Source organism: Zingiber officinale, chromosome 1B (genome assembly GCF_018446385.1).
Source record: "Zingiber officinale cultivar Zhangliang chromosome 1B, Zo_v1.1, whole genome shotgun sequence".
NCBI classification, from domain to species: domain Eukaryota; kingdom Viridiplantae; phylum Streptophyta; class Magnoliopsida; order Zingiberales; family Zingiberaceae; genus Zingiber; species Zingiber officinale.
Genome location: NC_055986.1, coordinates 104,793,026 through 104,809,279, shown reverse-complemented (window position 1 = coordinate 104,809,279; position 16,254 = coordinate 104,793,026). Strand labels below are relative to the sequence as shown.

The 16,254-nt window shown below is 41.2% G+C and overlaps 1 protein-coding gene across 3 annotated transcripts; it reads left to right on the top strand.

Annotated features, from left to right (window-relative positions):
* Positions 1-1,538: 1,538 nt before the first annotated feature.
* LOC121970705 (pentatricopeptide repeat-containing protein At1g15510, chloroplastic-like) lies at positions 1,539-6,388 on the top strand. 3 transcript variants are annotated; one of them, XR_006109000.1, is made up of 2 exons: positions 1,539-4,286; positions 5,551-6,388. XR_006109000.1 is itself a non-coding variant. In XM_042521597.1 (1 exon), exon 1 carries the CDS (start codon positions 1,585-1,587, stop codon positions 4,222-4,224), a length of 2,640 nt encoding a protein of 879 aa, XP_042377531.1. In that variant the 5' UTR covers positions 1,539-1,584; the 3' UTR covers positions 4,225-4,353. The 3 variants fall into 3 exon arrangements, 1 of the variants encoding a protein (XP_042377531.1); XR_006109002.1 differs by lacking the exon at positions 5,551-6,388 and adding an exon at positions 4,626-4,859; XM_042521597.1 differs by lacking the exon at positions 5,551-6,388 and having other exon boundaries at positions 1,539-4,353.
* The last annotated feature ends 9,866 nt before the right edge of the window (positions 6,389-16,254 follow it).

The window sequence follows — 16,254 nt, the reverse complement described above, 5'->3', positions numbered from 1 at the left end:
AGCAAGGACAAGGGCGGAGGGAAGCGACTTCGAGGCATACACGAAGGATGACATTGGGGGTGAGCCGCGGGCTTGCATGCATCCGAGGGACGAGAGCTAAAGAGGAAGTAGGCTTGAAGGCAAAAAGTCAAGGCTGTGAAGGAAGCGTCAAATGAGTCGTAAGGGTGAGGGTCCGAGTGCTGTGAGAGAATGTACTCGGTACCAATCGACTGCATGTTTCATCAGTCGACTGGGAGTGAACAGAATGCTTCTGTTCGCTCAACCAATGTGGAGCAGTTGACTGCTAGTTTTAGCAGTCGACTGGTATCGAGATGTTGGGATGTAACGGTCGAATTTTCACAGAGGGCAGTCGACTACATGTTTTAGCAGTCGACTGGTAGGCGGGGTTTTCAACCCACGACCTATATAACCAAAGCTTGGAAGCTTGGTTATGGCCCGACGAAATAGAGGTGGTTAATCTCTATTAGTAGTCTACCTGTGTCATAGTTTGTAAAGATTCCTTGGTGAGGGTTGTGGTGAGGTTTCTCCACCCACAAGGAGCTACGTAAGCTAGCCAGAGGTCTTCCGGGGAGTAATCCACCGATGGATAGGGATCGCCCACCTCAAGGACACGCCGTGGAGTAGGAGCTTTATCTCCGAACCATGTAAATGATCGTGTAGCTTGGTTTGCATTCTTTCTTGTCTTTAGTTTAATTTCCTTTAGCTTGTTTGTTTTGTATATTCCGCTGCACATACTAACAAGTGTAGGAAGATCAATCGATTTGGGGCCGTCGTCTATCCAACCCCTCTTCATGCCGGCCGTACGATCCCTAACAGGAAGTAGCACTACAGGGGGAGCTTCAGATAAAGGGATCGATGAAGTAAGTCAGGTACGATCTCTACTTCTTGACAAATTGTATAAGTTTATAAAAATCTTGTCTAAAACTTCCTGTCAATTAGAAAATAAAAATAAAAAATTAAGAGGATGTATCTGTTAAAAGGGGTCCAAGCATCGGCGGAGGTATGCAATATTTTACTGTTGCGCTACAGTCTTCTTGTTGCTTCGCTCTTTGCTTCTTTTTCGTCGGAGACTGACTTGAACATCGGAGGGTCATCGCCGGGACCCCTTCCCTGGTTCGGTACTGACGTCATTTGTGTTGCAGGTTGGAGCGAAGCCCAGGAGATCAACAGGAGCGCTATATCTCAACATCTGTCCAATTTTCGGACAGGATCAACTATTAAAACCGTAGGATAATTACATCATCAAAAATATTATAATTATATAGGATCGTAGTTACAATAATCTCAAAATTAAAGGTAGTTTTGAAAATAAAAGTGGGCCGCTTTTCGATGTTTCTAATAAAAAGTGGACTTTTTTTTTTCCAACTTTCTTGCTTCAAAAGTCGGGCAATGGTCATAAAAATCTAAAATAAAAATAAAATTTAATGACTTGGATAAAAAAAAAAATGGTGCCCACTTAATTTTTGTGGGATAAAAAAAAAACTATATTCTCAAAATCTTGTTGGAGAGTTTAAAACCCTACTATTTGCTTACTAAAATCACCTGCTGACGAGTGACGACCATGTCATCTTCTCCTCTCTTCCAATGGCGCTTTCTGCTCGCAGCCCACCAAATTCGCCCTTCTTCTCCGACCACAACCACCCTTGTCGCCGCCGCCTCCTCCTGCCAGCCAATCTTTCGCGCTCGAAACCCCTCGGTCTTCCCTCCAGACTCGCCCCAAATTCCCACCTTGCCGCTCGCAGTTCACTCCAGGCCTCTGCCCTCAGCCCTGCCGACCCAAACGCCGAAATCTGCCGCCTCTGCATCAGAGGCGACCTGGACGGCGCCCTTCGCCTCTTGGCGGAAGCCAAGGGGCGCAGCCTGAACGATGACGCCTACGTCGCCCTCCTCCGCCTCTGCGAGTGGAAGGTCGCCGTCGAGCAAGGCTTTCGCGTCTGTTACCACATCTCCTCCACCTCCTCTTTCGCTTCCAGCTTGAGCGTTCGCCTCGGCAACGCCATCTTGAGCATGCTCGTGCGGTTCGGCGACCTACTCGCTGCGTGGTCGGTGTTCGGGAAGATGGTCGAGAGGAACGTCTTCTCCTGGAATGTGATGATCGGGGGCTACGCCAAGGCTGGGTTTCTCGACGAGGCCTTAGATTTATACCAGTGCATGCTCTGGGCCGGCGCCCGGCCGGATCTGTACACGTTCCCCTGCATTCTCAGGTCTTGTGCCGCCGTCCCAGACTTGATCAGAGGAAGGGAGGTCCATGCCCATGTCATCAGATTCGGATTCAGCACAGAAATCGATGCCATGAATGCTCTCATCACCATGTATGCCAAGTGCGGGAACTCTGCCGTCGCCAGGGAGGTGTTCGATGGTATGCCGAGGAGAGACTGCATCTCTTGGAATGCGATGATTTCAGGCTACTTTGAGAATGAGAATTGCGCTGAAGGGCTGGAGCTGTTCTTGACGATGAGGGATCTCTCCCTGAAGCCTGTTCCAGAGACGATGACGAGCGTGATCTCTGCTTCTGATTTGCTGTGCGATAGGAAATTTGGTAAGGAGATTCATGGCTATGTGATAAAGATGAACTTTCTTGCAGATGTTTCAGTGCATAACTCATTGATCCAGATGTACTCCACCTTTGGGGATTTGGGAGAAGCCGAGAAAATTTTCTTGCGCCTGGAATCCAAGGATGTGATATCATGGACCGCAACGATATCAGGATATGAGAAAAATGGATTTCCTGAGAAGGCCTTGGAAATGTTTGAACAAATGCGGGATAACAATGTCATTCCGGATGAGATTGCCATTTCCACTGTTCTTTCATCTTGCACTTCTTTAGGACGTTTAGACATTGGCACCAAGGTACACAAGCTAGCACAGGACATGAGGGTCATGCCCAGCACCATGGTAGGAAATGCATTGATAGACATGTATTCCAAGTGTAGGTGCGTCGATAAGGCTCTAGAGGTCTTCAAGTACATGTCTGAGAAGGATGTGATTACTTGGAGCTCCATTATTTCAGGTCTGAGGATCAACAGCAGGAGCTTTGACGCTCTGAGTTTGTTGCGCCAAATGCATGTAGATGTGTTGCCTAACTCCACCACCATGGTAGCTTCCCTATCGGCTTGTGCTTCGGTTGGAGCATTGATGTGTGGGAAGGAGATACATGCCCAAGCTCTGAGAAGAAGGTTAGGATCAGAAGGATATTTGCCAAACGCTTTGCTCGACCTATATGCCAAGTGTGGAAGGACTAAATACGCTAGGACACAGTTTAATGTGCATAGGAGCAAGGATGTTGTCTCATGGAACATCATGCTGACAGGTTATGCTGTGAAAGGGCATGGAGATCTCGCTGTATCACTGTTCAGCCAGATGATTGAAGCTGGTGTGCAACCGGACGAGGTTACAATGGTGGGTATCTTGTGTGCTTGTAGTAGGTCGGGGATGGTCTCGCAAGGTTGGGACTACTTTAATACCATGAAAATGAAGTACTCAGTAACTCCAAATCTGAAACACTATGCTTGCATGGTGGACCTTTTGGGTCGTGCTGGGCACTTGGAGCGAGCATACCAGTTTGTAAAAGATATGACTCTCGATCCAGATGCTGCCATATGGGGAGCCTTGTTGAATGGATGCAGAATTCACCACAACCTAGAGCTCGGCGAATTTGCTGCCAGAAAAATATTTGAATTGGATGATTCGAGTGCTAGGTATTATGAGCTGTTATGTATCTTGTATAGAGATAATGGAAGGTGGGATCAAGTGGCAAAGGTAAGGAAGGTGATGAGAGAGAAAGGCCTAGCGGTCGATCCAGGGTGCAGTTGGGTAGAGGTGAAGGGGTCTGTTCATGCATTTCTCAGCTTCGACGAGTCACACCCTCAGATAAATCAGATTTATGCAGTGTTAAGTGGCTTGTATGAAAGGATAGGAAGAGCAGGCATGGTTCTGCCTGATAATGGATCCATCGATGAAATGGAAGCATCTGAGTCTGATATCTTTTGCGGCCATAGTGAGAGATTAGCAGTGGCTTTCGGGCTCATGAATACCACACCTGGAATGCCAATCTGGGTTACCAAAAACTTATATATGTGCCGGAGCTGCCATGCCATTCTGAAATCCATCTCAAAGATTGTTCGCCGAGAAATAACAATCAGGGATATCGAACAATTCCACCATTTTAAGGATGGAAGCTGCTCGTGTGGAGAGGAAGGTTATTGGAGTGGAAGTGCCAATTGAAACGATAATATGACGGAAGCTGCTCGGTTAAATTTCAGATATGTGGCTTACTCTTTCCCCCAGTAAGTTGCTCCTCTTAGATTTTGTTTCAATGTTGGTTGCTTAAGTTCATATCAAATTCAGATGAAAGATGATCAAAGTGAATGCGAATAACTCGAATAAGCGGTCTACTGCTATCTTAAATATATTGTTCAAAATGGTAAGATGAAGTCATTTTTTGCTATATGAAAATTCAGTACAACTTCGTGAACCTAAACAACTAGGGTATTCTACCAAATCATGCCTACCATTTTCAGACCAGCAAATTCCTGTCCTTTATGTATTTATTTATTTACCAATTCATATCCATTGTCACTCAAAATACTCTCAATAAACTATGCTAATGCTTTGTTTATTCCTAGGTGTGGATTGAGGAAGGAAAGAAATCAATGGTAGGAAAAAAAAAACTCCAACGAAAGGAAAAAAAAAGGAAAGAAAAAAAAGCTAGCCTTGCGTAACCTCACGGCCTCAAGGAATAATAAGAGGATTTGTCTTTGAATCCTAAATAGGATGAATATGTGAAAGTCAATTTTTGAGCGTGCATAAATTATACTCTGATTTATTTGATAGATAAATTAAGGGGAAGACCGTCTATCTATAAAATTAGTCGGACTAGAGATTGAGTTTAGCCATTTTGCAGCAAACTTATCCTTGAAAAGTAGAACAAACCTTGGACATGGAAGTTAACCACTAAGTAAAGCTTACAATGGAGCTGAGGTTTATGGGTCAAGGAATTCCATTTCCAAATCTTCCATTTGCAAAGCTAGAAGAGTAAAAAAAACATAGTGGAACAGTTTTCAAATTAAATATATATATATTTGGTAGTGAAGTTCCTTTAACATGATCAATGTGGAAACTAACATAGCACATTCTTACACTTTGTTGATGGTGATCAGTAGTGCCCTTTAAGCATACAAGTACCTATATGCTTGACACACATACACCCACTTCTCAAAGATCTACATGCAAAAAATGTGTTATTGACATGTAAAAACTCGAATTGTTTGAATTCATCTAAACATTTATTATTTGAGTCATTCATATGTTAGGATTATGATACACCAATAATAAACTAAAGGATCTATTATACGGATGTATCTATAATAGGATCTATCTATCATAAATTTTTAAGAAATATTGAAAATCGAAACAATAACTAGTGAAGAGCTTACCTAAATCCATTGCAAAAAACTATTATTTCTTATTTGTTATCAAAGATCTTGCAAAAAACTATTATTTCTTATTTGTTGTCAAAGATCCTACAAACACAGTGGATATCTTTCACAGGATTGAGCTGGCAACCCAAAGTCTAAGAAGAAACACTCAGAAGGGATGATTCCGAGTGAAACCTTCCAGATGACTGCTATCATTGAGAAGACGTCTCTTGGCTGGAAGGACTTCAAGAACTACCTGAAGCACTAGAGGAAGGAGATGAATGTGGAGGAATTCATTATTAGACTTTGCATCGAAGAAAACAACAAGAGTTCAGAGAGAAAGCTGTTCTCTCAGGCTACTGTGAAAGCCAACGTGGTCGAGCACAGTAAAAACTCGAAACGAAAGAACCCCAAGTGTTCTAAGATGGGACCCAGATGAGGCATCAACGAGAAGAAATTCTCTGAGAAGTGCTTCAACTGTGACAGAGTAGGTCACAAATCTTCGGAGTGCAGGAAGCCAAAGAAGAAGCAGGAGACCAACCTGAATAAGAGACCAAAAATGGACGACCTCTGCGCAATGGTCTCAGAACTGAACCTGGTCGGTTCTAACTCGCGACAATGGTGGATCGATACTGGAGCCACCAAACATGGGTGTTGCAACAAGGAACTGCTCCACAACTTTGAAGAAGTCACTAGAGACAAACTGTTCATGGGGAACTCAACAACCTCGGACATCATGGGCCAAGGAAAGGTGGTGCTGAAGATGATCTCAGGCAAGAACCTTACTCTGAACAACGTGTTGTATATTCCGGAGATTCGGAAGAATCTAGTGTTCCGATCACTGTTAAACAAGCATGACTTTCACATTATTTTGAGTCGGATAGAGTTGTATTGTCCAAGAATGAAATGTTTGTAGGAAGAGGCTATGTATCTGATGGGCTATTCAAGCTCCATGTAATAGCCATTAGACCCAAAAGAAATAAAAATGAAAGATTTTCCACTTATATACTTGAGTCTTCGTGTTTGTGGCATGATAGACTAGGACATGTTAACTACGATGTGTTGCGTAGATTAATAAATATGCAAAACATACCTACATTATACCTTGACCCAAAACACAAATGCGAGATTTGTGTTGAAGTGAAAATGACAATGTCATCCTTTTAACATAATTAAAATAGTAACGAACCACTTGACCTAATCCACACTGATGTGTGCGACTTAGAAGGTACACTAACACTTGGTGATAATAAATATTTCATCACTTTTGTAAAGGATAACACAAAATATTATTATGTGTATCTTCTCAAAAGGATGAAGCTATAGAGAAATTTGCTCTTTATAAGAATGAGGTTGAAAAATAACTTAATAGAAAGATTAAGGTGGTTCTAAGTGAACGAGACGGTGAATATGTATCACCGTTTGTCGAGTTGTGTGCTGAACATGTGATCAGACATGAAACAACAACTCCTTGTACTCCTCAGCAAAATGAATTTGCTGAACAAAAGAATCGAACTCTAAAGGAGATGATGAATGTTCTTCTATTGAGCTTTGAATTGCCAGAGTTCATGTGGGGGGGGGAGCTGTGTTAACAGCTAATTACCTTTTAAATAAGGTGTCCCGAAAGAAAATAGATAAGAGTCTTTATAAGTTGTGGAATGGAAGACAACTGTCCTACAAATACTTACGAATATGGGGGTGTCTTGTCAAAGTGTTGGTACCTGATCCGAAAAGGATTAAGATAGGACTAAAGATTGTTGATTGCATATTTATTGGATATGCACAGAATAGCAGTGCGTACGGTTTGTTATGTATGAATCATAAATACTAGAGATATACAAGAACTCGATAATAGAATAGAGAAATGTCTCATTTTTCGACCATGTGTTTCCGTATAAGACCCTAGAGGATGCTAGCTCCTCAAAGCGGGGATATGAAACACAAGGTGAAGATGATGATGAGGAACCAGTGGAGGTTGAGCTTAGGCGGAGCAAAAGAGCTCGGATAGAAAAATCCTATGGATCATATTTTATCACTTTTATGTTAGAAAGTTAGCCTCGAAGTTACTCAGAAGCTGTAGGTTCTTCTGATGGATCTCACTGGAGAGAAGTAATTGCATTTGAGATAGACTCTATCTTGCAAAATCATACTTGGGAATTTGTGGTTCTTCCTCCTGGAAGTAAACCACTAGTTTCAAGTGGATTTTCAAGAAGAAAATAAAGTTAGATGACACAATTGATAAGTATAAGACCAGATTGGTAATCAAAGGTTACCGACAACGAGAAAACCTTGATTACTTTGATACGTATTTTTTAGTGTCGATGATAACTTCCATTAGAGTATTGTTGGCTATTGTCGCTATTTGGAATCTCGAAATACATTAGATGGATGTAAAGTCTGTCTTTTTAAATGGGGATTTAGAAGAGGAAATCCACATGGAGCAATCTGAGGGATTTTCTGTGCAAGGACAGAAAAACAAGGTATGTAGATTGGTAAAGTCATTATATGGTTTGAAACAAGCACCAAAGCAGTGACATGAGAAATTTGATAATGTCATGAACGAATGTGGATTCAAGATTAATGAATTTGATAAATGTTTCTATATTAAAATTATAGAGAATGACTATGTCATCTTGTGCCTATATGTTGATGATATAGTTATCATTGGGAGTAATGATAAAATAATCAAATCCACTAAAGATATGTTTGAACTCAAGATTTGATATGAAAGACATGAGCCTAGTTGATGTGATTTTAGGAATCAAAATTCTTTGAACAACAGAATGACTTGTTCTTAGTCAGTCCCATTACGTGGACAAAATTCTTGAGAAATTCACCAAGGGTGATGCTGCGTTGGTACAAACATTGATAGATATGAGTCAACATCTATTGAAAAATCGAGGTGAAAGTATCTCTCATATAGAGTACTCTCGAGTGATTGGAAGTTTGATATATTTGATGAGTTGTACATGACCAGACTTGACCTACGCAGTAAGTAAACTAAGTATATACACGAGTAATCCTAGTGTTGAGCACTGGAAAGGGATAACAAGAGTTCTGAGGTACTTGAAATATACTCGTGAATATGGATTGCACTATACGAGATATCCTGCTATGATCGAAGGATACAACGATATAAGTTGGATATATGATATAAAATACTTTAAGTCTATGAATGAATATGTATTTACTCTTGGAGGTGCAACTATATCCTGGAAATCTTCTAAGTAAACGATAATAACCAGATCCATGATGGAATTTGAGTTTGTAGCCCTTGACAAATATGGTGAAGAGACTGAATGACTACGACAATTCTTGGAAGATATTCCATGATGGTCGAAACATGTGCCGGTAATTTGCATACATTGCGATAGTCAATTAACAATTGGTCGGGCATAGAGCCATCTGTATAATGATAAGTCTAGACATATATGTCTTAGACATAATACCATTAAACAACTACTTTCAACGGGAGTTATCACTGTTAACTATGTGAGGTTAAAGGATAACCTAGCGGATCCGCTAACCAAAGGGTTAAATTAAGAGTTAGTTGCGAGCTCATTACGAGGAATGAGCTTGATGCCGTTATCAACGATCAATGCAAAGGACATCGAACCTATGCTGACTAGAGATCCCAAGAATTAGATTCAAAGGAATAATTAATTTGCACTGACTAGACACACTGTGGGAGAACAACCCAATGAATCAGTGAAGGATGAAGGTTAAGCACATGACTTTTAATGATCAAGAAGAGTAGATGACTACTCTCGAGGGATCACCTATGTGAGAAAGAAGTGAGGCTGCTTCGAAGAGAATTGGAGGCATAATTCTTAGAGCTTCTCACAGAACCAGGCGTGTTCATGGCCAAGAACGAACACACTCATGAGAACTAAGTTGTATCAGGGAGTCTTGGGTGAGATTTGTCACTGCTTACACAAACAGCAGTATAGTTCAAGGACATTGTGTCTACTATTAACCAGTAAACAACTAGATCTTCATAAGGGAAGGTTCAAAGAGTAAAACCTACCTATCATATACTTGATTCAACTGTTGAATGCTATCACATATCCTATCTCTATTCATGTGGGGGATTGTTGGATATAAGTGATGTGAATGGAGAAGAGGTGGAAGAGGAAAGAGGTTCAATTGTGAATGAGATTTTAGTCTCACATTGGGAGTTTCATGGCATGTTGGTTGGTTTATATCGATTCACATGCATTGAGGATGTGAACAAATACATAAGGAGAAACTCTCTTTCACGCATGGGTGTGCAGGGGGGGTGCAAATCCGGGGCCCGAATTGCGCTGAACCATGTTGACTCGTGTGCGGGCATGACCTGCGCGCACCGAATGCCAAACCGGTCGAGGAAAATGGATGCATTAAATTCGAGATTATTGCAGAATCAAAACGGTCGAGTGATAATGAGTGAAACGCTAGGCGTTTCACTGCTCGGTGAGTAATGGTCATTAATCAACCATTAACGCTGGCATTGATCTGAGCTCCTAAATATAAGGAGGTTGCGATAACAGACAGAGAACACGCAACAACACAAGCAGAAGCTCTTCACCTTCATTCCCATCCTCCTCTATCGTGCAACTCTTGCTCAGCAGAGTATCCGTGATAGCAATCGGGTGCCACTCAGTTTGCCGTGACCACCAGTGCTTGATAGAAATTACGGTCAACCGTTGTATCCTGAGAAATAGACGACCCTAGTAAGCCTCGAAGCACAACCGGAGGTGGGCAGATCTATTTCAAGGAAACTACGTTAATCGCAAGGCTCGGTTTGCTACTCAAAGCTCGACTGACCACTTGCCCGATCAGCCTCTCCGCTCGGTATCTTTACCCCACCTGTCTGTTCGCCTGACCGACACCGTCTCGACCTGCCTGTCTTCGCCCGACCGACACCTTCTCTACCTGCCTGTCTGTTCGCCCGACCGCCACCATCTCAATCTCCCAGTCTTTTCGCTCGACCGGCTTAGTTTGGTCTGCCTACTCGCCCGGGCCAACCTCTCGCCCGACCGACTCTTTGTCTTCCCGGTCGACCTCTCTTTCTGTTTGCTCAATCGACCATTCTACCCGCCCGATCGTATTGCTCGGTCGACCTATCTAATTAGACGACTGCTCTACCCGAGTGGACTTTGTGATCTGTTGCTTGGCTGATCTGCTCACTCGACAACACAGACCTGCTACTCAACTGATCTTCCCACTCGGTGACTCAATCCGCTCTGTTGCTCTTTGGCTCGTAGCAGAAACCAACCCCTACTGGTAGCCTAAGATTATCCGCTCAGGATTGTAAGTTGAATTTAATTCAGTGTAGTTTAAATTCAGCTAATAACCCGTAAATCTCCGACAACAGATTATTCCAATATTAATTTGGATGTCCTACTGTTGTACTATAGTCCAGGGCAATTTTTTATGAGTTTATGTGGTAAAAAGATGATTCATTTATTTTAGCACCCTCGTCAATCCGTCCCTAGATTAATAAGGAGGAAATAAATCACGGATGACTATTAACTATTAATATACATGGCCAAGATATAAGAAAATGACATATTTAGATACGTCAAATTTTAATATTAAGATCTCATATAATAATATTTTATAACTTAATCATCATCGTACCGCACCGTCCCGAAAACACAATGTTGCACGAGTTTAAGATCTTTGAGATCGTCAAATTTCTTTATCAAATAGTATATATATATTTAACGGCATATTAATGATTATCAATCACTTTCACAAAATTATGTGGTAGAAATAAGTCTTTTAAAGTAGGAGACATCTTTAAATAAAGTGTTCTCTTTTATAAAGTGATCATATATAGTTTGACAATAATTTTTCCAAAAAGAGAGATAGAGAGAAATTAATTGTGGATCACACTTTCACTTTGACGACTGACGAGAAGCAATGGCAAGTGACCTGTAGCCAGGGTATGATTGGGGATAGGAGAAATGATACATTCTCAATTTCGACATAGGATATCTACAGCGAAATTGAACTATATTATCCTGTTTCTGATTTTACTTGGTAAACAAAATATAAGGTTGGATCGTCCATCCCACAGTTAGTCGGAATTGAATATAGGATAAAAACAAAAGGAAAAAAAAAAAGGCCAGTGACATATTTCCCTTTCACTAGCACAGGATTTGAGCAACATACACAGGTCCACGCCATGAGAATTGGTGGACTGGAAAGCATTAAGACAATGCACCAAGTCAAAGAAAATCAGAATGGGAAAATTTGTAATCCATCAACACTGGGGGACAAAAGACAAATACTGATATGACACAACAATCAAGAAGATCCTGATCTGCCTTTGGATCGTCCTCTAACGACTAAATTCATCCCCTTTACCAAATTCAACATAATAGGTTGGTGTAATTCATCCACCACCAACAACAATAAAAAAAAAAAAAAAAAAAACATAGTGGGTTGGTGTATTTTGACTTCCTTTTTTTCTCAAAATTTGCTAATGAGCTATTGTGGTTCTTTATGTTCACCCCCTAAATGATAATTATTTTATTTTAGTATTCCAAAAGTATAGATTTCATCTGATTGTAACTTTACACATTCTAAATGCATAAATTACCAAAACAATTTTGAGTATTGTAGATTTAAGAGTATAATGATACTACATATCCGGAGGATTATATATACAAGTTTGAGTTTGAGAATACTTGTAACGGTTTAATCGAGTAGCCATGGATGCCCCCTCGGTTACCCTAGAAGTGTAGGTTAGTGTCTTCTCTCAAGTCTTGGTTGATGGAAATTTTTTTAGATCCTTAGTAAAAAATTGTATTTTTTGTAACAATGATTTAAAAGAAAGGTTTTAATTTTAAAAATCTTTCCTTTTTGTAGCCATTTACAATGTTTAAAAGGGGGATTTTTAATTTTAAAACTTTCCTTTTGTAATCATCCACAATAGGAAATTTAAAAGAGAGATTTTAATTGTTGTTAAAATCTTTCCTTTTTAGCCATTACCAACGATTATAAAAGAGGATACATGGTGTCTTAGAGGAAATAATCATCTACACTATTTCTATTCCTCTTCTATTCTCCTTGTGGCCGACCCCCTCATATTCTTATTCTCCCCTTGCTTTCTCACCTAAGGTCGGCGGCATCAAGAGGCTTCAACCATCTTGTGGCCGGTGGGTTACAAGGAAGAAAGAAGAAGAAGAGGTGGTGTTCCTAGCTTTGATCCCTTGGTGGCCGAAAGTCTTGGAAGAAAGAAGGACTTGGGTGGTTTTTGCGTCTTGGTAGATCGTCGTCCACACGACGTCCAAGAGAAGGAGAGGAATACAGCAGAAGATCAAGATGTCTTTAAGCTATAAAGAAGGTATAACTAGTTAATTATTTTCGCTGTGTACTAGTTTATTTTTCCTTTGTATGGATCCTGAAGTATCAACACAAGAGGCTAGCGATCTTGTGCTTTGATTGAGGTCTCTGTAGTTTAACCTAGGGTTTACTGTAAGGAGTTTAAATATTCAATTTCTTTGAAAGACTTTGACTAGGAAGTGGTGGATGATTCCATACCCAAGAAGGTCAAGTGTTTCACACACGACCTTGAAGTCAATCATTGAAATAGATATTTAATCAACTTCTGTAATATGGTTTAACTTCTGATGAATACATGGGTTAAACTTGGATTAATAATGTTAAGTTTCATTTATAATCCAAGTTTAACTTCTGAAAAGCACATGAGTTACTAGGAAAAGTTCTGTGCTTGTACAAATTTTTGTACAGAGGAAAAAGAATGGAATTCCGAGTAGCGCCAACAGAGATCATCCCGACTATAGTAGAGGACTCCCTTTCATACAAGAGTCATGCAATTACCATATCATCGTGTCCTTTTCAGGGCCCAAACTCCTCCAGACTTGGACATAGTCGAGGTCGAGATCCTCTCGACTGCTGTATTGAACTACCCTTCATACAAGCGTTGAATAAGTACCGTATCACCATGTCCCTTTTAAGGCCCAAACTCCTATGGACTTGGACGTAATTGGGGTTGTGATCCTCTCAATTGAGGTAGCGGACTCCCATTCGTACATGGGTCAAGCGAGTATCCTATAATCATATCCTTTTCGGGGCCTAAACTCTCTCGGACTTGGACGTAATTGGGGTTGAGATCCTCCCGACTGTGGTATCATACTCCCTTTAGCTTTGTAGGGCATAACTTCTCTAACATAGTTGGGACCGAGTTCCTTTCCTCTATTACAATAGAGAACATCATGATTTCAAACTTTCACTAATGCAAGCAAAAGATACAAAAGGATAAATACATCTTGAAGTTAAAAAGTTAGTAGCATCTTCATCGGGGATGCTCGTTGATCTTCAAAACTTCAATGATTGGAGGGGGGAGTCAATAGGGAGCTTCCTATTTTTTACCAACTACTTCAAGGTTCCATCAATGTCATGTTGCACCATTCAAATGAAATGGATGCTGACCATTTCATAAAATTCCTCTGATTGAAGGAATTCCTTTTTTCTGGTGGCCTAGTGCTCGTCTTCTCTTGTCTGATGCTCTTTAAGCTCAAACACTTGGCTCTTCAGTTGGTTCTTCTAGGTCTATAGCTTCTCCACAGAAGTTTGCAACTCCATCACGAAAATCTTCTGGTTCCTCACCTCATCTCGACCATCTTCAACGATAATAATGGTAGCTTCTAGGTCACTACCATGGGTTTCTGTCAAAACTTTAGCTAACTCAAACCTCCCCCCACCCGAGTAACTCCCAGTTGTACCTTTAGAATCCCTAGAGCTTGCCGATTGACATCCAAATCAGTTTGAGTGGCTACGTCCTTAACTATGGTTGCCTCTAATTTCTTATGATGGTCAACTACAGCAGTGGTCATGTGTCTATCTTCAACTATAGCTAACTCAGAGTATGTGTCAGACTGTTCTTTCGATCATCGCATCTACAATCTCCCTCCTTAGTCTATTGATCATCACCTAATCAGAGGTAGTGCCTGCTTGTAGTTGCTTTAATTGATCGATCTCCTATTGCACATCGATTATTTCTTATTGAGCTGTAGCCAAAACCTCTTAGGAAGGAGCTGTAGCTAGCTAGGCCTCTAGTTCAGTGATGTTGGCCTTCAAATCTCAACGACCCTAGCAGAGTTTGGGATATCATCGTCCAAAAATCATCAACTAAGACATGTGCTTGACACCATTTCACAAAAGTTCTTCTGCTAAATCTTGAATAGGCATGTCTTTGGCTGATGCTTCCTCATCCTCCCAAGCAAGGGTTACTGGATCGTAGAAAGAAAGGTCTATCAGTGCTCGGTCTAGACTAGGTCTTGGGCAAGCTCCACTAGAGGAATGTCTTCATCTGGTAAATCCTTAGGAACACGAGACGAGCCATCTCCCATGAGGGGAGTTCTTGCTTCAATGGGAGGATGGGAGGTTGAGTTCTAAGGGAAGGGGAGAGGTGCACCAATGGAAAGTTAGTGGTAGTCGAGTAGCATCTTGATCCCATGTGCGTTGGTGATTCAACAAAAATTTGTACAGGGGAGGAGGGGCCTTCTAGTTCCGTTGAGAGACCAGATGGGCGACGCCTTTTCCTTGAAATTCAGAGGGAAGCCTTCGATTCTACGGATGAAGTCGATATGGAGCATTGGGAGGACTAGCAAGAGATCCCAACTCCCTAATTGTGTTGGGCGCCCTTGCTGCCAGTCGAGAAGTCCCCTCTGTTGGGGTTATAGTTGGAGCTGGTGATGCTCCCTCCTTGGGCGTCTCTTTAGTAAGATTTATGATTTCCGCATGGCGCACTTCCAACTCTGCAACCGTAAGCTTCATCACCTTGTTAAGAGATGTTCTTATCATGGTGTCAACTGCAAGAGATAACATGTCTTCAATTAGACATCAAAACTTATGAAGATAAGGATTCTAACTAAATGAAGCCATGAGAGGAGCCGGTCGAGGGCTAAGACCAATCATGTGCAGAAATCCTTCCTTAAGTAGGATGTTGCTGTTGAATTGCAAATTGAGTAGCTCCTGAGATACACTATAGTAACCTCGTTCTAAATGAAAGACTTTCAGAGTCGGAGGAGGAGGCAATTCTTGCTGCCAACGAGTTAGTCAGGAGATGTAGCCTGGGGGGTTAACAACAAAAAAATTGAGGTTTCTATCCTTTGTGGGACAAAGGAAGTTCCTTAATTAAACTAACCCTAGAACGGGAGCAAAAGAAGAAGACTTCATCTTCCGTTTTCTCTTGGTAAAAGAAAAAAAATGTAAAAAATGAGGAGAAAATGGAATGCAATACAAGTGAAATATAATCACGACCCCAGTCAGAATGTGGAAGAAATTAGGACCAAGCTATGATAGCAGAATATGGAAGTATCGTGACACTTCAATGAAGAAAATATGGATGGAAAAATGTAGATCGCTCAATACATTGTTGGTGCTGAAAGCACCAGCTAATCAAACTTATGTTTTGATATTTGGCAAAGGTTCAAAATTAAGTTATGTTGTAATCTAACAAAGTTTAATTGAGTGTGCAGAAAAGTCCTTAATGATCTTAGGCAAGGTGAAAGTCCTAGTTGAGACTAGGCAAATAAGTCCTAGTGAACACTAGGTAGGTAGAAAGTCCTAGCTGCGGCTAGGCAATGAAGTCCTGGTCTATGGGACTAGGCAAAGTCTTGGTAGGTAGAGGACATCGGGAAAAATCCTAGGGTCAAGGACACTAGGTGAAAGTTCTGGGGGTCATAGACACCAGGAGGAAGACTAGATGGGTCGGGGTTTGGACGTCCAGCGGAAAGTCCCGAGCTCTCAAATGCTGAGCAAAAGTCCAAATGGTTCGGAGGATCGGTTTGACAAAAGGTAATCTCTCCTGAAAGGAGTA

Coding starts and splice junctions, on each gene's coding strand:
- LOC121970705 (XM_042521597.1), top strand. CDS start 1,585: ATGGCGCTTTCTGCTCGCAGCCCACCAAATTCGCCCTTCTTCTCCGAC.